This window comes from Talpa occidentalis, unplaced genomic scaffold, assembly GCF_014898055.3.
Source record: "Talpa occidentalis isolate TD23 unplaced genomic scaffold, MPIMG_talOcc4v2.1 talOcc4.10, whole genome shotgun sequence".
Taxonomy (NCBI): Eukaryota; Metazoa; Chordata; class Mammalia; order Eulipotyphla; family Talpidae; genus Talpa; species Talpa occidentalis.
Genome location: NW_023600993.1, coordinates 4,280,842 through 4,300,376, shown reverse-complemented (window position 1 = coordinate 4,300,376; position 19,535 = coordinate 4,280,842). Strand labels below are relative to the sequence as shown.

Below are 19,535 nucleotides of genomic sequence, written 5' to 3'. Positions count from 1 at the left end.
GGTCGGGCGTGAGGTAGAACGAGTTCTGAGCCCCGCTGCCCGGGCTTCGCAGGGGACCACAGCAGTTCCGGGGCTGGGCTGGTGAGGAGGCAGCGGTGGCCATGCCCGTGGGATGGGGAGCCAGCTGCCCGTGGTGAGCAGTGGGCGCTTTTCATCCCCAGGGAAATGGGGGGCTTGAGGCTTAAGACTTCAGAGTCCCACCCACTTCTCTCACCCCGGAGAGGTGATCTCCCGGGGTTATTGCTTGTGCCCTGTACCCCCAGCCCTCAGAAGCCCCTGCAGGGGGTGAGTGCAGAGGCACAGGGGTGTGGGGGGCACGGTGACAGGAAGCCCTACAGGAGCCCGCAGTAGGGGCTCCAAGAACCCCGAGGAGGCTCGGTCCAGCTGCACATGGACACCGCTTCCCCGAGGATGTTTCCCCCTTTTGTATTCAAGTCAAACAATGGGCCTGGCACTGTGGGAGGGGCTGAGGCTGGCCCCTCAGATCCCCGCTCGGGCCCAGGGGAAGCGCAGACACCGCTGGGCTGGACATCGGGACCATGGACAGGGATGGGAGCCGGAGCCGGGACGACAGTGAGTACGCTGTGGGGGGGCAGTGCCCCCCTGCCTGCCTGGCCCAGGACCGGGTGCTGCCCTTGGTGCCCTCTGCTTCTGCCCCGTGTGTCCGCGGGTGCCCTTCTCTCCGGCCTGCCCTCCCGCCTCTCCCCCTTGGGTGTGGCGCTCCCGCGCCTGCAGGCTGCTCTGACCTCAGGCACCTCGGGGCGCTGGGCCGGGAGGGTCAGCGCGGAGGAGACCTTTCTTCCTAAGCGCCAGTGCCTTCCATTCCTTTTCTGTCCTTCCTCTGGTTGGCAGCACCCTCTCCCCCGGGTCCGCGTGGAGGACGGTTCTTGTTTTAACCACGGTTGGGCTCAGTTCTTCGAGGAGGGTAATTTTAAGGAAATGTCAGGAAAGGTCTTCCGAGCTGCCGCGCGCCTGCTTGTTCACCCCCTCTCACACGACACCCCCAGTGGCTCCTTCCTGCCGTCACCGCGACAGAAACACAGCGCAGCCCAAGGGCTATTTAAAGAGATGAAGACGGAAATGATATTTTAGGAAGAAACGTGCTGTGTTCTTAAAAGGGAAGCTGTTGGTCCTGAATTTGGAAGGGGCACTGGGAGAGAGCCGGGGCGGGAGTTGGGACCCTGGGAGCTGAGTCTTAGCCCTGCCGGGAATTGGCTGTGTGACCCCGGACGAGTCACTTAACCTCTCTGAGCTGCGATGTTCCCGTCTCTCTCAGGAGATTGAGTCCGGAGTTCTTAATCTGAGGACCATGAAGGGGAGGGCAAGATGTAGGAGTGTGCTTCTCCTTCTCGCGCATGTGTGTGTGTGCAGGGGTGTGGCATGCTTTCTTTTGAATCCCACGGAGGCCTGTGACACCAGCACATTCTTCGGTCTCTAACCCGGTTATCTGGAAGGTTCGTCACTGGCTTACTGACAGTATCTTTCAAACTTTAAGTTCCAGAGTCGAAGCGGGGTCTGCGATGGGCCCAGGCTGACCTTAGAGAGAGCTCAGTTTCAATTTTGTTGGAATCCCTTTTCACACTGAAGCGGGAGCGGCGCAGAGATCTTTTGGCATGGGTTTGCAGAGGCCCGCATCTGGCCTCTGACGTATGCCCGTGGTAGCTGCGTGTCCACAGCTCGTCCACAGGAGGGGTTTCCAGACTGGCTAATGCGGTCATCCTCATCAGCAGTCTTTACTTTGTGCTGGACGTTTCTCTGAGTAGCCAAGGCCAGCTGGAGATTCAAACCCCAGATCTGCCTTCTACTTGCTGGGTGATTTTGCTTAAGTCACTTAACCTCTCTGAGCCCAATAAAAACAGAGATGGTGCCATCTCGGGGAGCTGGCCAAGGATTCACGGGCTGCTGAGTGCCTAGTACAGCAGTGGCCCCAGCAGGCCTGCCGGGCATGTTGGCTCCAGAAGTTAGATTTCTGGGGATCAGATTCTGCCCCCAAAGTTTCAAAATTAAACTGCAACTATTGGAAAATATTGTCACTGGTGCTGGTTCCATTTTGGCATCATGACTTCTGGAAAGTAAAGTGTAAGGAATGGGGACCCGATATTTCTTGGCCCCCTGCTTCTGCCTTAGTGTCACCCCGTGTTCTGATCTCCAATAGAAGCCACCCTTGGGCCTACAGCTCGGGCTGCTGCGGGGCAGGCGAGTGTCCAGAATAGGTTTGCGAAACCAAGAGATTTTCCTCCAGGTTTCAGAAGGGGACCTGCTGTGGGACCCTCCGTTTGAATGTCCCTTCTCAGGTGAGGGGTGGCTCTCCCCCTGACCTGCTGGAGCCACCCTTCCCCGTCCCTGAGTGTGGGCCCCCAGGTTTTGAGTCTGTAATGTGGACAGCTTCAGAGAGAATATTTTCCTCTAGTGGCACACTCGGGGACCAAGGAGGCTGGCAGGGGCATTCTGCGCTGTGACATCCAGCCGGAAGCCGCATTAAGGGCCTTTTAGCACTGCCACCTTTGGGTGCCTCTGACAGCATCCCCGACCAGAGGCATATATCACACCATTGCTGGAGCCCCCCCAGGGCAGGCCTGTCCCCTGTTCTGCCACTGAGGACATCAGTAGTTCACTCTAACCCTGAGTAGATATCTCTCTTTCTTTTCTTTTCTTTTTTTTTTTTTAAAGATTTATTTATTTATGCATATAAGAGCTGGGGTACAGGTCAGAGGTGCGGGGGGTGAGAGGATCCACCAGAGACAGGTGGGGAACAGAACAGGCAGAATGACTGAAATACACTGCTGAGGGGAGCAGTGGGCGAGACGGGAGAGGTCTGCTGAGCCATGTGGGTAGCTCCCTGGCCGGCTTGGGATTGAACTTGTGCTGCAGAGGCTTCAGATTGCTGCATAGTGCAGTGCTTAACCCCTTGCGTCACCAGGGAGGCCCAATTTCCTGGAACTTCTACTCTTGGTCATTATCTGTCCCTCCAAGAACCCTTTGGAGACTTCTTCTCTAACTTGACCAGGTTCTTTAATGGCCCCACATGTAATATGGTTTTAATTGATCTTTTTAGATGAAGATGTCTGAGCACAGGGCTGAAGTAGAAAAACCCCCTCCCTTATTCTAAAAGCTATATCTTTTATGCTATAACTTTTGTTACGATAGACTGAAATCTCTCCCAGAAATGGTGAGAGCCTCTTCAATAAAATGGGCAGCAACCAGAGTCCCTGGTAATATCAGGAGGAGGCTGTTCTCGGCCAAGACTCCAGGACTCGGTGGCCCTTCCTCATTCCTGGCACTGGTCCCTGGATTGGCAATGATCTGAGGTCACGCTATTCTCACCATCAGTGAGGAGGTGGGACTTGTTCCTGGGATCCCTAGTCAGCAGCTGCTTCTGCTTCGCAGGCTTGTCCATGAAAGTCTGTTCCCCTCCTCGGGCTGAGCTGGGGATCAGAGACTGGATCTCTGGCATCACGGTGCCTTAGTGGGAAAGGCTGCTGGACTTCACGGCCAGGGCCCAGCGGTGCGGCCTCACAGGTGGACTGTGGGACCCCAGTGCCTTCCTGGGAGTAGAAGCGCAGCTGTCCTGGACTCAGACCCTCCCTGGGGGGCGGGCCCTGGCCCCAGGGGACCCCCCTTCTCTTTCCCGTAGGCTGCCACTTTTCTGGAAGGGGATGCTGACTCTTCCCCTGTCCCACAGGTAATTTGGGCCTTGCTGCCGAGTCCAGGAGCTTGGACGTCAGCTGCGAGCCGTGGGGAGTCCTGGGGTGTGCAGAGGGGGGCGCCCTGGGCGGGGTGTCGTTTTGCTAGGAAGCTCTTTAAATAGCGTAGGAGATTATAATTTCTTTGTTCTTCTTGGCAAAATACACCTTCTTTCTTTTCTTTATCTTCTCATCACCCAAACGTCCCCGCCGCCTCTCAAGTTGTCTAGATTGTGGGAAAATACACTTAACCAAAAATTTGCCATCTCACCCATCTCTGAACGTGCAACAAGTGCATCCACGCTGCGGTGTCACCGCACTCTGCATCTCCAGAGCCCTTTATTTTGCAAAACTGGACTCTGCACCCACCTAACTGCCAATGCCCCCTTCTTGCCTTGCTCCCCGCCACCCCCAGGCCATCGGCTCAGTCTATGAATTTGACCACGGGACTCTTGCACCCCCTCGTGAGTAATGCAAACCATCAGAGGCATTTGTGGGGAGTGGCTGTGGGAGCCCCCGTCCAAAGGGGCCCTCACACCTGCTGAAGAAGGTCAGGAAGGGACCGACTCGAGCCAGGTGGCTGCGGGCAGAGGCAGGGACCCGACTCCTCTTAGCCCCTGACATACAGGCAAGGGGGAGGAGAGGCCGTTCCAGGGGTAACCCATGAGTCACGTCTTTCTCCACAAGACAAATTCCTGCTTCTGCAAAGGAAAAATACAACACCTGGCGGCCGCTGAGCAGGAACATTGTGGCCTGGGTGACGTGGCGTTTGCCAGCCCCACGTGGGCCCCGGCTGCGCGGCCGGTCGCGGGGGTCACTGGGCGGAGGCGGCTGAGTCCCACGCGCTGTGGCGCTGCTCGGAGCGGGCCCGTCACACCTCTGCGCCTCGGCTGGTCTCCTGTGACATGGGGAACGGTGATCGTGGGAGGCACAAGGGGACCCCGCTTGCACCTTCTGCTGGGAGAGCCCAGGAGCCATGCGGGGTGCCAGGCCCGACAGCCGGACACCATGGAAACCGCCACCCCTCGGACACCGTGCCGTGCCGGCAGTGACGGATGGGACCCCGGGGGAGGGACGCCCCCTCCCCGCGGGCCCCCGGAGGCCCGTATTTTGTGCCCAGCATAATGGCCAGACCAATTTAGCTCTGACGCTGGCGAGGCCGGAGCGGGCAGGGCGCCGGGGTGATGGATGGAGGCTGCCTGCCCCGGCTCGCCCTGGCGCTCCTCCTGCCTCTTCCTGCCCGGTCCCGAGTGTCCGCCCCGTCCAGGAACAGAGGGCCGGGCCCCAGGGGAGAGGGCCGGGATGAAGGGCTTTCTTTCCTTTCTTTCAGCGCGTGGCATTTTCCCGCCTGTCTCCCGGCCTCCAGGAGAACAAAGGAGGAGGAAATCTCCCTCCTGGGGGCGCTGACAGGAGCGTCCGCTGGTCTGGGCTGGGCCAAGTGTCTCACAGCACGGGCGTCACGGCCGTGTCCAGTTCCTCCCGGAGGGGTCACCCGCCCAGTGTCCTGAGTTCCGAGGCCCGGGCGCCAGCTTCCGAGCAGCAGGGGCCCCAACGCCGGTCACCCCGAATCCTGTCCAAGCCTCCATGATGGAGGCCCCGGCCTCATGACCTTATCTAAACCTCATCACCTCCCAAAGGCCCCACCTCCCCTACCACGCATTGGAGATTAGGGTTTCAACATAGGGATTTGGGGGCACACAGGCATGCAGTTGATAGCAGGGTCACGCTGGTATTCAGTGGACAGCTGGTCCAGTCTGGACAGTCCAGGATTGTTGCCGGGGTGGCTGGAAGGGGGGTGCCGGCAGCTCCGTCTCAGAAGGGAGTGCTCCAAGAGGCAAGAAGTAGAGGCTGCAGGGTCTAGTGCTCCCATCGTGCTCCCTGGGTTGAAGGACAGAAGGCTGGCCCTTTGTCTTTGATGGTGGGAGCTGCAAAGCAGCGTGATGGGCTGTAGATGACACAGTATCTACCTCCCGGGCTCAGCTATTGTGGGGACTAATTTCTGGTCCCTATTATTGCTACTGCTTCTGATCCCTGGCCCCCCGCGGGCCTATGTCCCTAGTGAGCCGGGCTGTGTTACACCGTGGAGCTCTTTACAATGCACCCGCCTTCACTGGTCATCTTCCTGTGAAGCCCCATCAACACACCAGTCCCCTGAGGCCCGGGACTCTCTGTCCTGCAGGTGTGGTGGACCTCAGCTTCCAGGCCAGGAGCCCTTTGGTGCCCCCAACCCAACTCCAGGAGACGCCGCCCAGCTATGACTGGCTTTTTCAAAGGAGCGGTAAGTTCTTGGGGTCTTGTTTTCTGTGATCAGTTCCTGGGGCTTCTGCTGACTTGGGGGGAAGTCTTGGAACAGGCCGGTGCTGGGATAGCTCCCCTTTGCGCTGGGGGCCCTGGGAAGGCCCCTGTCCTGGTTGGGAGGGAATGGGGGGACATGGGGTGTAGAGCCTGTGTCCATGCACCTCTGCCACCGTGACCATGTCCATTTCAAGCTGGAATCCCGCAGGCCTTAGCGCCATCATTCTGGCTCCGGGTGCGTGGGACTGCGGCCTGTCTCATATCCAGCCAGGCTCCCTTCACCCCAGAAGCTTCTGCTCCTCTGAGCTGGGCTATCCAGCACTGACCCTACCCTCTACCCACCTCCCCTCCAGACCAACAGGAATTCTTCCCACCTCTGGAGTCTCCAGGGAGAACCCAGGAACAGAGGCACTGGGCCTCCTTCCTGGAACACAAGTGAGTTGGAGGTGGGCTGCAGGTGAGGCGATCCTCACGACATCATCGCTTGTGGTCGCCACTGGCCCTGAGAGCCCTCCTCGGGGGTCTAAGCAACCACAGATCTCCACCCTGATGGGGTGTCAGGACCCCAGGCCTCCTGGATGAGATTCTCCAGGGCTGGAGTCCAGGAGTGTGTCCTTCACCAAGCTCTGCAGGCCGTTGGCCATGAGCCAAAACAAAGTGGCGATGGGAGGGTGGACGCCTGTTTCTGTGGATCAGTCACGCTGTTCACTGATCACCTGTGGCTGCCTTGCCATCTCCCTCCTATGGCCCGTGGAGCCCTGTGAAGACTGATGGGTTCCTACTGAGCCCTTTGCAGGGAAGTTTGCTGCACTCTGGCCCACACCTTCCCTGCATGTTTGGAGAGGCCTGGGGCAGGGAAGGTGGAGCCACCCTTGGGGTTTGACCTTGGTTGGCCTTCCCGTGTCCTGCCTTCAGGGAGTTTCCTGGGTGCTCCTGGCGCTGCTGCTGTCTTGAGCACCCCCTCTCTCCTCTCTGGTCACCCCATTCCATGCCTGCAGACCCCCATTGCACACACAAAACCCTGGGACCTGCAGACCCCTGTGTTCACTGAACCTGGTGCTGGGGATGGAGCGCTTGGGACAGGGAGCCATTGGGAGCAGGACTGCCAGGGAGACACCCACGCAGGGCACAGGGAGGAAGGAGGAGGGACTCCTTGTCCTGGAGGGGGTGTGGTGAAGGAAGGGACAGGCAGCTGATCCTCAGGGAGTTTGCAGGAGGAGGGGAGGCATCCAGAGAGAAGGGGGTGTCTGCCCTTTCCTGTGGATGGTTCCCAGCCTGGCTCTTCCAGGAACGCTGCTCACAGCCCCGGGGCAGGCACCGGACCTGGCCTGCTCTGCCGCCTTCCAGCTGTGGGACCTGCCTCTGGACCTCCGATTTCTGCAAAATGGCATAATTCACCTTTAGGGTGTTTTCTGAGTTCTGAAGGTCTAGCAGGTCTTCTCCCGAGGCCCACACTTCAGCTACAGCAGTTTTGCTGTCGTCCAGAGACCCCCACACAGTGTCTGTTCCCCCCGCGGCACGCGGTCCCCGAGCAGGACGCCCTCCAGCCGGCCGGCTCTCCCGCTGAGAGGGACCGGCCCTGCTGCCCGGGGCGATTCCGTCTGCACCCTGAGGGCCTGGCGGGCCTGGCGGGCCTGGTGGGCCGGGGTGGACCCCCGCAGCCAAGGCCTCCCTGCTCGCCCTCGCAGGGCGCCGGTGGTGACAGAGGCCGAGGCCCGGGAAGCGCTGCTGGGCTTTGTCAACGCCGAGTGCTGCCACGGCCGGGTGGCCGCCAGCGAGCTGGTCATCTGGCAGCTGAAGCGGCAGACCCTGTGCAGGGTGAGGCCTCTGGCCCGCAGCCCCCCACCCACCCCGCTCTCCTCAGCGGCGCCTTAGAGGGCCGTGGGCGGGGGCTGCGGCCAGAAACAGGGAGGACCCGGGGTGGGGCTGGGGTGTGTCCAGGGACGCCCCGGGGGCGGGGCTGGGAGAACTCAGGGGTGGGGCTGGAGGTGGGGCCATGGGCGGCCTGTGGCGGGGCTGGGGGCGGGGCCATGGGCGGCCTGGGGTAGGGGTGGGGCGGGGCCACAGAGAGCCTGGGGCGGGGCCACAGAGAGACTGGCAGAACAGGGGACGGGGCCACAGAGAGCCCGGGGCGTGGCCATAGGGATCCTGGGGCGGGGTTGGGGGGGGGGCTATGGAAAGCCTGGGGTGGGGCTGGAGGCGGGGCCACGGAGAGCCTGCGGCGGGGCTGGGGGCAGGGCCATAGAGAGGCTGGGGTGGGTCCAGGGAGGGCCGGGGGCGGGTCTGGGGCGGGGCCAGGGAGGCCCGGGGCGGGTCTGGGGCGGGGCCAGGAGGGCCGGGCGGGTCTGGGGCGGGGCCAGGGAGGGCCGGGGGCGGGTCTGGGGCGGGGCCAGGGAGGGCCGGGGCGGGTCTGGGGCGGGGCCAGGGAGGGCCCGGGGGCGGGTCTGGAGGCGGACTTGGGCTGGGCATGGAGGCGGGGCCATGGGGCCAGGGGCGGGGCCGGAGCGCAGGTGTGGGGTCACCGGGGTGCAGGCCTCTTGGGGGACAGCGCACGTGCCGGCATCCCTGCCTGCCCGGCCCCGCGGCCGGCATCGCGGGGAGCCGGTCGGGGCCGGGGCGTCTCTGCTGCGCACTCCCGCGCCCTGCCGTGCAGCGGAGCCGGGTCGCGCCTGACTCTGCTCCCCCCGCAGTACCGGCTGGAGACGTTCAGCGAGTCCAGGACCCGCGAGTGGACGTTCCAGCCCTTCTCCGGTAAGCGGCTGCCGGAGCGAACAGGGCGGGACCGGCGGCGCGTCCCGCTGGTCTCCGCCCTCACCTCGGCCACGACGCTGTCCTGCCCGAGCTGGGGCGCCCGCCCTGGGCTGCCCCCCCGGGACACGGGCTGTGGCCAGGGCGGCCGGGGAGCCTTCCCCCGCGCCTGCTGACCCCTCGCCCTCCCCGCCGGCGCCCCCCAGTCTAGCCCGGGCCTGTGCACCGGCCTCCTCTCCCTGCCTCGCGGGGCAGCTCTGTGTCTGGGTGGGCCCCCCTCCGGCCCACGCTGCCCTGTTTCCTCTGCTCGTTCCCTGGACCTGGTCACTTCAGGAAGCCTGTCGGGGGGTCTCCTCCGCTGCCGCTGCTCCCCCGCCCCACATGATCCCGTCCCCTGAGGGCTTGCTGTCCTCCTGCTGTCCTGTCGGAGCACCTGTCCTGCTCCCTCGTCCCTGCTCACCTGCGGTTTCAGCTGCCTGTGCTCACACACAGCCTGAAAATGTGACATGGAGTAAAAGATTTTGAGAGAGAGAGAGAGAGGGAGGGAGGTCATGTAACTTTTGTTCCGGGATTGTGTTATTTCTTTCCTTTCCTTTTCTTTTTTTTTAAAGATTTATTTGTTTATGCATACAAGAGCTGGGGTACAGGCCAGAGATGCGGGGGGTGAGAGGATCCACCAGAGACAGAGTGGGGAGCAGAACAGGCAGACTGACCAAAGTACACTGCTGCAGGGAGCCGCGGGCGAGACAGGAGAGGTCTGCTGCGCCATGTGGGTAGCTCCCGGGCCGGCCAGGGATGGAACTCATGCTGCAGAGGCTGCAGATTGCTTCATAGTGCGGTGCTTAACCCCTTGCGCCACCAGGGGGGCCCCTATTGTGTTATTTCTACTGTTTCTTGCTGTGCCTAGTTCAGGACTCAGCTTCAGGCCTGTGTGTGCACATGGTATAATCTGCACAGGGCTGGTGCCATCAGAGGTTGCAGGCACCCACTGGGGTCTTGAAATGTATCCCTGGTGAATAAGGGGGTGGTGGGTGTGTGTCCGTCTCCTTGGAAGGGCAGAGGTATGGGGAGGTGGCAGCGATGAGGGTGGAGCTTGTCCCCGGCTTCCTGGCTGAGTGCTCAGACCCTTCCTCAGTGACGTTCGCCTCCGTCCCACTCTGACCCGCACTGCGGACAGGAGAGAATTGCAGGCCGGGAGGCGAAGTGACTTGTCCGGAGCCACACAGCTGAGAAGCAGAAGATCCAGGGATCACGCACATCTTGGGTGTTTAATCCTGGGCCCCAGGGGACCCTTGTCTGCAGCCCCGGGGCCGACCCCGCTCCCTGCCATTCGTGAATCCATCAAAGCTTGTCCGCCCGCCAGGGCCAATTCTCACCACAGCCCTTCCCACGTCAGGTCACTCTGTGGACGGGCCACAAAGAGGAGCCTCCCCCCGGCTCTGGGACATCAAGGTCCAGGTCCCCCCGATGTTCCAGGAGGACACCCGGAAGCTCCAGGTCCCTCACTCTTCCCTGGTCAAGGTCAGGCGATGGCGGCTATTTGCCTTCTCTGATAGGGCTCCCCGGGCTCCCCGTGTGTCCTCCAGCTTTGTCCTTTTGAGAAGGAAGCCGGCTCCAGGCTCGGGCTGGTTCCCCGCCTGGCAGTCAGCCCATCTCCAAGAGAACCGGGGGGCCATGCCATTCCATACGCAACTCCGGGCAAGTTAGGGTGTCCAGCTAACAGAAGGAAGACCCCCTTTCGGACCTGCCCACTGGCGCTCCCGGCACCCACGCTCGCGGCCCATCTGCGTGCTCGCGATCTGACTGACCTGGCTGGAGTGCAAGCCGCTGAGGTGCTGGGCGGCAGCGGCGTAAACGCGGCTCGGGCGTTGCCGGGTTTTTCCAGGAAGGCTGGAGGGGAGCAGGTGACAGGCCCGGCGAGGGCTAGAAGGTGTCCACGCTTTTCTCGAGGGTGGGGAAGCCATTTGGCCTCAGTGATTAAGTTCTGGTAGTGAGTCAGAGCCTCACTGGCTCTCCCCAAACTGTGTCCGTTGTGTGTCACCTCCAAGGACGGCTTTGGCTACCCAGGGACGGCCACAGGCTGTGGCCCGGGCGGGAGGCCGAGCGCGGGCGTCAAACGCGGCTGGGGCTTCCAGGACGGACGGGAGGGCTGGGCGGGAGGACGCGGTGACAGCATCTCCAGGCCTCTGACCCTCGGGGGTCCTGGGCGGTGGGCAGGGCCCGCTCCCCGGCCCCGAGCGGCTGTGCCTCCTGCGGGGTGGTGAGATGGGGCACGGGGTACAGGTGGAGAGACCAGGGGCTGGTGTTGGGGAATGAGACCCACGCGGGGCTTGGCTCTTTCAGGAGTGTCACAGGTGCCACGGCCGGGGGCGAGATGCGTGTGGCGGCTGCCACGGGGCTGGCGTGGTGAGTCACGGTGGCCCCGGGGGCATGAGAGAGGGTGTGGGGGCCTGGGGCGCTCACACTGACCATGTGACCCCCGCGGGTATCCACGCACCCGCCTGTAAAGGGGAGGGGGCCAGGGGTGTCTAGTGACCTTCCCTCCAGCGGCCCCAGTCTTAGGGGAGCCTGAAAGAGACCAGGGTGGGGAGCCCAAAGCGGGGACTTCAGAGGACTGGTGGTCGCAAACCAGACCTTGCTGGGGCTCCTGGGGCGCCACCCGCAGGGCTGACCAGAGACAGGGTGGCTCAGAGCCCCACAGCTGTCTCCTCCCGCCGTTTCCCAGCAAGGTCACACCCAGTGTCCACATGGGGAGGGTTGTTGGGCCCCGTGCAGCCCTAGGCCAGGCTCGATGGCATCTGCTTGCTTTTCTGAGACCTTCAGAGCTGCTAACCCTCCCAGGAGGGGCCGAGCTCCTCACTGTTCCCAGCTGCCCCGTTCAGCTGAGTCCTTCAGGCCCACCCTGCCTGCGGCCACCCGGCTGCCCCACCCCCTGGCCACCCTGTGCCCTCTGCGCCCGCTGTGCCCTCTGCACCCGGCTCCCCTTCCCTCCTGAGCCCTCCAGGGCCCCTCCCCGTGGCCTCGCTGTTCCTCCCTGCCCGCCCCCGCCTCTCCCCCTCAGCCTTCCCTGGACTGTCTCTGGAGCCTCCTATGCCACCTGTGGGGTACGCCTGGTCCCGACCACAGGGACGCCTGGACCCGCCCACCCTCTCTGGCTTGTCTGCTAGTCGGGGGTCCCAGAGTCTTCATGGGGATCAGAGCTACGGGCACCTTAGGACTTAGAGTCTTTGAAATTTGGTGGGGCGCCCCGAGATACCCCTCGCCCATTTACAGGGGCTGGGGCTGGGCCGGGGCGGATGTGGCTGCCCGAGGTCGCCAGCCTGGGCCTGGAGCCGGTCTCCCTCGTGCTGCGCGGGGCGGCCTCCCGGGGCCAGTGGGCTGAGGCCGTGCCGTGTCCACAGGCCCGGTGTCCGGCCTGCAGCAGAGCCAAGCGCAGGGCCCGGCCGCCCCGCAGGTGTCAGATGTGCTCCGGGTCCGGCCGGCGCAGGTAGGCGGGTCCCCGCGGTGCTCTCCTGGCCGCCCCGTCCCGGCCAGCGGCTTCCCCCTGCGGCCCCTCCTGCGGGCGGCGGGTGTCCTGCTCTGGAGCCGAGCTGGACGGGCGGGCCTGTGGGGCGAGGGTGGCTCCGAGGGCAAATGGGGCACTGACCCAGGTGTGGGACTCTGAAGACGGGCTTGGGGCGGCTCTCTGGCAGCGGCCAGAGCCCCGAGACTGAGCGGCCCGGGGCCCCCTCAGGTGCAGCACGTGCTCGGGCAGGGGGAGCAAGCCCTGCGCCACCTGCAAGGGGGAGAAGAAGCTGCTGCACTTCAGCCAGCTGGTCATCGCCTGGTAGGTGGCGGCGTCTGGGCCGAGGCCCCGGAGGTGGCGGGGGGCACTGGGGACACGGCCTCGGCGGGTGTCTGCAGAGAAACTCCACTCGGGGCCTTCACAGGGCTGGGTTCTGGGGGAGGAGAGGCTTCGAGGGGCTCCGGAAGGGGTGGGTCCATGGAGAGGCTAGTGGGGGTGTGGGGCTGGCAGGGTGCAGGGAGGCTGGAGGGGGGCTGCCAGGATCTGGTTGGGGCTGCAGGGGGTGGAGGGGGGCTGGTGGGGGCTGGCAGGCCTTGGAAGAGGCGGCTCCGAGTTCAGGTCTGACTTCACCCCTTTCTAGCGCAGCTGCCGCCCTGCACTGGGCCTCCCCTTGGGGAACCAGCCCCTGCTGCCTCCTCGGTTCCATGCCAGGGCCACCCCCATTCAGGGCTGCCCGTCGGGTCGCTGAGAGCCGGGTCCATAGCAGACAGGCGCCCCACTAGCGCCCCGTGTACAGATGGGGCTGTGGAGGCCCAGAGAGGCTACAGAGCTTCCCAGGGCCCCTCGAGGGGTGAGGCCAGAGTCAGCTGGTCTGTTCCCAAGCCTGTGCTCTGGGCCCCCTGCTGTCCCCCCCCCCCCCCCCCCCCCCCCTGCCTCTAGGAAGAACAGCCTGTTTGAGTTTGTGTCCGAGCCGGGGCTGGACTGCCCCAGGGAGCTCCTGGCCAGAGCCAAAGGGGAGAGTCTGTTCAAGGACGAGAGCGCCAAGGTAAGGGCGGCTGCCTGGGCCCTGGGAGGCGGGTCCTCTGGCTTTTGGGGGGGGCGGGAGGAGGGTCCTTTGGAAGGAAGGCTGGGGGCAGAGCTGCCCTGGAGGATGGAGGCTGCTGGGGCCAGCAGGCTTGTCTCCCACTTCCACAAGCTCCCTCCTCACCTGCCTCCCTTCCCCCCAACCCCGAAGCCTGCCAGGGAGAAGGTAACATCTTCACCTCCAAGTCAGAGGGTGAGGGGGGGAGAGGCAGGAGGCTGTGGCTTAGCTGGGGGAGCAGGGATGTGACCCCAGACAGGGTCAGCAGGGAGTGGGCCGTGTAGCCTCGGGGGTGTCCAGCAGGGGTGTGGGCCGCTGGCGGGAGAGCAGGTCTGGGGCTAACTAGCCAGGTGCTGGGGGAGGGGCCCACGCCACCCCTCGCCTGCTTTTAACTCAAGCTTTACGGCACAGGCCTCACCTGTGTGTGCCCCAGGGCTGCAGAGCAGCATTGAGATGGACTCCCTCACCCCAGCTCCTTACAGCCTGGCCCTTCTGGACAGATGTGTGCCCCTGGCAGGATGGGGGTGCACAGCCCCACGCGGGGTGGGTGGGGCCACCGAGAGGGCTCCTGCTCTGGCTCCTTGGCTGGGCGCTCAGCCCCTCTGCGCATCCCTCCAGCTCCCCAGGCTCACCTTGGGCATCGCCCCCCTCAGGAGCCCGGCACCCCACCCCGTGTCCAAGTTAGGGGCCATGGAGACTTGCTGGGTGACAAGTGGGGTTGGCCCATGGCTGGAGCCTCCTGCAGGCTGTGCTGTGCTGATGGCGGAATGGACCCGCCCCTGGGCCGCGGGGCCTGGGCCTCCCTCCCGCCCCTTCTCTGTGGGCTCAGCCGGGCGGCTCTGGGCAGGGCAGCGAGGCGGCCTCTCTCCTCAGGTGTACCCCATTGTGGACTTCCCCCTGCGGGAGATCTGCCAGGCCTCCCGGCGGGGCCTCTCGGAGCACAGCGCCGCCCTGGCCTCCCGAGCCCGCGTCCTGCGCCAGGTGAGCGGGTGTGGGGCGCGGGTCACGCCGCGCAAGCCCAGGTTTTTGTGTGAAAACTTCCAACTTCTTGATACGGGCACAGAAATCAACATGCAGCGAGTGCTGGGCCCGGGCCTGCTTCGGCCTGGGCTACCATATGCTCAAGCTGCCCCCGGGTCAGGCCCAAGCCTGTGACCATTTCTGATAAATCAGCGGCGGCCCAGAGTGGGGGTGCAGGTCACCCACAGTCACGCAGCTGTTAGCGTCCAGGCGGGGAGCCCGAGATTCCTGATGCCAAATCTTCCTCCTGGCACCGAAGACCCGTGAGAAGCCCGCACAGGCTGGGGTGGGGGCGTCAGCGGGGGTGGGGCAGGGAAGGCTCTCTGGGGGCCCTTTCTGGGAGGACCTGCACCCTCCCCTGGTTCCCGCGGCCCCCCACCCCGGCCCGGCTACAGAACCACGATGGTGTCTCCTGCCTTTTCTCCAGTGGCTGCCCCGTACCTCAGGCCCCTGGATTTCAGACAACTGTTGAGTAACTCCTCAGGGGAGGGTCCGAGAGGAGGGGTTTGGGGGCCTTGCTGGAGGGAGGGGGCGCGACAGGCCCTGAGGGTCAGGTGGCTCCTGGGAGGGGATTTGAGAATTAAGTTCCTGCAGACCTGAAATTCCATCAGTCCTGGGCTTCGGTTCCCCCATTTCCAGCAGGAAGGAAATACTCGAGGTGAACCGGAGTGGGGGTGACGGTGGGGGCGGGCATGAGGACGTACCCCGGAGCCATCAGCACCCGCGGGGCTTTCTTTGGTGTCTTAAACTTTCATGCAAATGTGTAACCCACTCCTTGACCTCGCCTTGGCGCGTTTACTATGAACGTGTTGGAGGACGTCATCCTGTTATAGGGCAGCCCCGATACTGAACGGGTGCCTGGCTGTGGGTCCTCACCGCGCGCTTACAAGGGACTTATGAATACTCCACTGCAGGCACACACAGAAGGTTCATAAAAAGTTTATTTACAAGGGAAAAGTCTAAGGAAAATGGACAACTCAGGGAGAAAATAGGGAAATAAAGTCTTTCATGCGTCCTACCCGATCCGCCGACCTGGAAACCCAAAGGCACTCTCAGAGCTGGCCGGATGCTGCGAGCTGGCGGGGAGCCAAAATGGGGGACCCCCCCCCCCGCCAAAGCCCACGTGTCTGCCTTTATACCCACCTGGCTGCTGAACCCCACCCTCAGGTCCCAGCCCCCTTCCCTTGGGTGGGGATGGGATGTGGAGTTCCCAGTGTCTTTGGCTTTGGCCTGGGGTGGGGGTGGAGTCCACGAAGCCTGTATGGGATTAGCTTTAGGACAGCCTGTTCCCCCTAACAATTCCCCACCTTTCTCTGCCACTCCCCCACCTGTAAATTACTGCTTCTGTTGATGGAGCCCCCAAGAGAGTCATCCCACCGGCGGTGGGCGGTGGGAAGCCGGGGAGGTCGAGAGCCGGCGAGGGGCCTGCGCAGAGCACTGAAGTCCTGTTGGCCCCTTGTCTCCGCAGCGCCAGACCATCGAGCTGGTCCCCCTCACGGAAGTGCGTTACTGGTGCCGCGGGAGGACGCACGTCTGCTGCATCTACGGCACCGACCACAGGGTGCACGCGGCCGGCCGCCCCCAGCCCTGCTGCTGTGCCTGCACCCTCCTCTGACGCTCGCCCGCTGGCCCCAGGGGGCACGTGTTCTGCGGGATCTTGCTGCTGCCCCCAGTGTCTGAGCGCCTGGGTGCTGACCGCAGGGGCCGTGGCTAAGAGTTGTGTCCACCCTCACGGCGGCCCCAGGCACGAGGGAGCTTGACAGGACGCAGCAGGGCCAGGACTAGAGGCGCCGACACCGCAGCTCAGCAAAACTCCACGAGGCTCAGATCTGGCTTCTGTGCCAGGCCCCTGCATGGGGCAGGCCCGGGCGCACCCTTGGGTGGGGGCTATACTCTGGTCCTTAGGGACAGAGCCTGGTGGTGGCAGAGGCAGTGGGGAGGGGCTCCCCCAAACTTGCCACCCCTGGGATACAAGCTGTGTTGTGCTCACGTCCTAAAGGTCAGCACCCCAGCCCCAGGGGGACCCTGGGGTTTCCTCTGAGGTCTGGGGGAGCAGTGTCCTAAGGGGTTTTGGTGGTTGTCATGGCTGGAGGCAACACAGTTGACATTTGGTGGACATGTTCCTGGAGGCAGGACGCCCTCGATGATACCTGTGTCTCCCATATCCCCCCACATTCACATGGAGTTTGGTTGTGCAAAAGCCTCACCTGTTGTGACTTAAGATGTTGCTGATTGTTTATCAGCGTTCACCTCTGTGCTCCCCTCTTCCACCTGTCTTGTCTGCAGTGGCTTCTGATCCCCCTGAAGACTTGTGTTGGCTCCCGTGGGGCCAAAGCTGGGGTGCAGTAGCGTGTGGGTTGTGTGTTCTCAGGGCACGGCCGCTGCTGGTGTGTGAGGGGCTGGGGGCAGGGGTGTGGGAGGAAGAGGCCAGACCTGGGTGGAAGCATGGAAGGCGGGTGCTATGGTTTGGTTGTCTGTGTCCCCCAGTTCTTAGGTTGTTCTCCTAACCCCAAATGCCCCCAGTGTGGTGTATCTGGAGGTGGGGTCTCTGAGGGGTGTTTAAGTCATGAGGGCAAAACCATACACACGGCATCAGTGCCTTACAGCCCAGAGCACTATCCAGCACGAGAGGGGGGAGCAGCCTGTGAACCAAGATGCAGACGCAGCCTCCCCTCCCCCCAAAACTGAGCTGCCAGCACCTTGATTTTGCACTTCAGCCTCCAGAACTGTGAGGCATACATTTCTTCTGTTTATAAACCACGGATGCTGTGGTGTTCTGTTAGAGGGTGTCCAGGCACAGAATCTGAGCCCATCCGGGGCAGCAGGGCATTGAAAATGCACCTTCCCAGGCTCACCCATATCTGTTTGGGGCATCAGGGCCTGAGATTCTGTCATTTTCACCCCAAAGTCCCAAGATGCATGTTAAAGTGGGAAATAGACATTTGGATTCTTGAGTTTTGGAATCAGAACTCAGTCTTACATTTCTCTAAACTTCATCAGTAAGTTGGGGATTGTTCCCGCCTTTCCTACCCTGCAGGGGTGTTGGAAAGTCGCCCAACGCACTGGAGCCCTTTGCAAAAAGAAGCTCCTGGTCCCTCTTTTTCTTCCTGGGAGCAGAGAACCTTGACCTGCTCCAGCGCGTCCTGCCCACCAGGGGGCAGCAGGTGCACGCACGGGCCGCCGCAGCGCAGGGTCGGCTCCTGAGTCTCCTGCAGGCGGAACCCGGATAGGTGGTCCCGGTGCGGGGAGCCCCTCGCAGGGCCTGGCTCGTTGAGAGCCATTCGTAGGAAAAGTCAGGGATGACTCTGAGTTCTGGCTCGGTGCTTTTGCAGAATCAGAAAGTTGGGTTGTATTTTTTTGGACATTATTTTTTTTAAGATTTATTTATGCATACAAGAACGGGGGTACAGGCCAGAGGTGTGGGGGGTGAGAGGATTCACCAGAGACAGAGTGGGGAGCAGAACAGGCAGATCTACTGAACTCCACCACTGAGTGGAGCAGCAGGGAGACAGGAGAAGTCTGCTGCGCCATGTGGGTTGCTCCCTGGCTGGGGATCGAACTCAGGCTGCAGAGGCTGCAGTTAGCTTCATAGGGTGCGTCTTAACCCCTTGCGCCACCAGGGAGGCCCTTTTTTTGGACATTTCTTGAAAATAGTTTTTAATGAGGTAATGTGTGTTCACATCACCATGCAGCTACCAAGGCGGGGCGTTGAGTATCTTCGCTCAGTGGGCGGAGATCTCCCTCCCCCTCTGTTCCACCCTCCCTCCCACCGCACCCTGGGTGGGCTGGTCTGAGAAGCATCAGGAAGCCCCCGTGGGCTTCCCAGCCCCTCGCTCAGCCTGCCTGCATGCTCTCCCTTTGCAGCCCAGCTGACTGCGCTGACCTAGCGTGTCTCTGATGTGAGCGCGGCCCCCGGTCATGCCCAGCTCTGTCTCCCTGCATGGACAGTGGCTGCAGAATCCAGCAGGGTGGGAATCAAAGTGACTCTTTCTTGTCCACATGCTGTCACCTGCAAAGACCCCAGCCCCGGGGCTTCCTGTGTGTGGAAAGGGAGCTGAGCCAGCGCGGGGAAGGGGTTAAAGGCATCCTGGCCCCGCAGGGGGACTCTGTCCTTGTGGTCAACAGCGCGATGGGGGCGGGACATGGTGGATGTCTCCCGAGTGAGTCAGGGTTATTTAAAGGTGGGTCTGTGGGGCGTCCCGAGCCGTGTCCTGAATGGCCATGGAGCGCGTCCCTCGGCACGGACAGTCCTGCCCCAGAGACAGGCTGTCCCGCCACCGCGTCACATGGCCCGGCTCTCCGGGACCGGTGGGGACTGACACGGGCAGGTGCACACAGGTAAAAATGAGCTGGCGTTCGTCATCCCGGTCGCTCAGCCTGGCTTCCCCGAGCGGGCGGGAGAGCCGCGTCCTCACGCCAGGCTTCTCTTTAGAGAGGCGGCCCTGGGCGGTGAGGGGGCCGCCAGAGTCTCCACGGTGGGCCAGGGCCGCCCTGGCTCGTACCCACCGGGACACAACTCCACAGAGTTTCCCCTTCTCCATGAAGGAGCCGAAGCCAGCAAGTCAGTCAAGAAGGGGGACGAGCAACCTTTGGGGAGCGTGACTGCCACGGGTGTGCTTTTCCCAGGCGCGCCCAGCGGCTGTGCACCCAGACGCCGTCCGGAAAGACTCACAAGCGCTGACATAACTCGGATGCCAGCGCTGAACGCCGAGAGTGACCTTCGCAAAATATTTGCATCCTTTTAAAATTCTCTTTCTGGGCCAGGACATGAGCGGCGATGCTCACACTATTGGCAGCGTCGCCTTTTAAAATCTTTAATTACAGAAGATTTCAAGCCGGTGCCAGAGAGGAGAGAATAGCAAGGGTGCCTCCCCGCTGAGCGCCCCGCACCGGCACCCAGTTTCACCAAAGGTTAGCTCGCGGCAAGGCCTGCGCCCCGCTCCCGCCGCCCTCGGCTCTGAGCTCATCGCGCAGGAGCTGAGGGTCACGTGGCTTCGTGCTCAGATGCCTCCGAATGTGAGGGGGTCGAACCACACACAGCGGCTGGTGGAGATAGAGTAGGTCAGCTGGAGCGAACATTGGAACGTGGGCCCCCTCTGGGGTGGCGTCTTCAGCTGGCTCCCCCTGTATGTCTCCATCCCCCAGGGAGGGAGGGAATTTCTCTGGAACCCCAAGCTCTTCTGGGGACTGTCTGCTCAGGCAC

At 62.8% G+C, this 19,535-nt stretch overlaps 1 protein-coding gene across 1 annotated transcript; it reads left to right on the top strand.

Moving 5' to 3' along the window:
* The first annotated feature begins 539 nt into the window (after nt 1–539).
* SSUH2 (ssu-2 homolog) lies at nt 540–15,947 on the top strand. Its single transcript, XM_037519624.1, has 12 exons — nt 540–573; nt 5,863–5,961; nt 6,332–6,413; nt 7,667–7,796; nt 8,669–8,729; nt 10,123–10,247; nt 11,070–11,132; nt 12,128–12,213; nt 12,460–12,552; nt 13,171–13,276; nt 14,186–14,293; nt 15,801–15,947. Exons 1-12 carry the CDS (start codon nt 540–542, stop codon nt 15,945–15,947), a joined length of 1,134 nt encoding a protein of 377 aa, XP_037375521.1.
* Nucleotides 15,948–19,535: the final 3,588 nt, after the last annotated feature.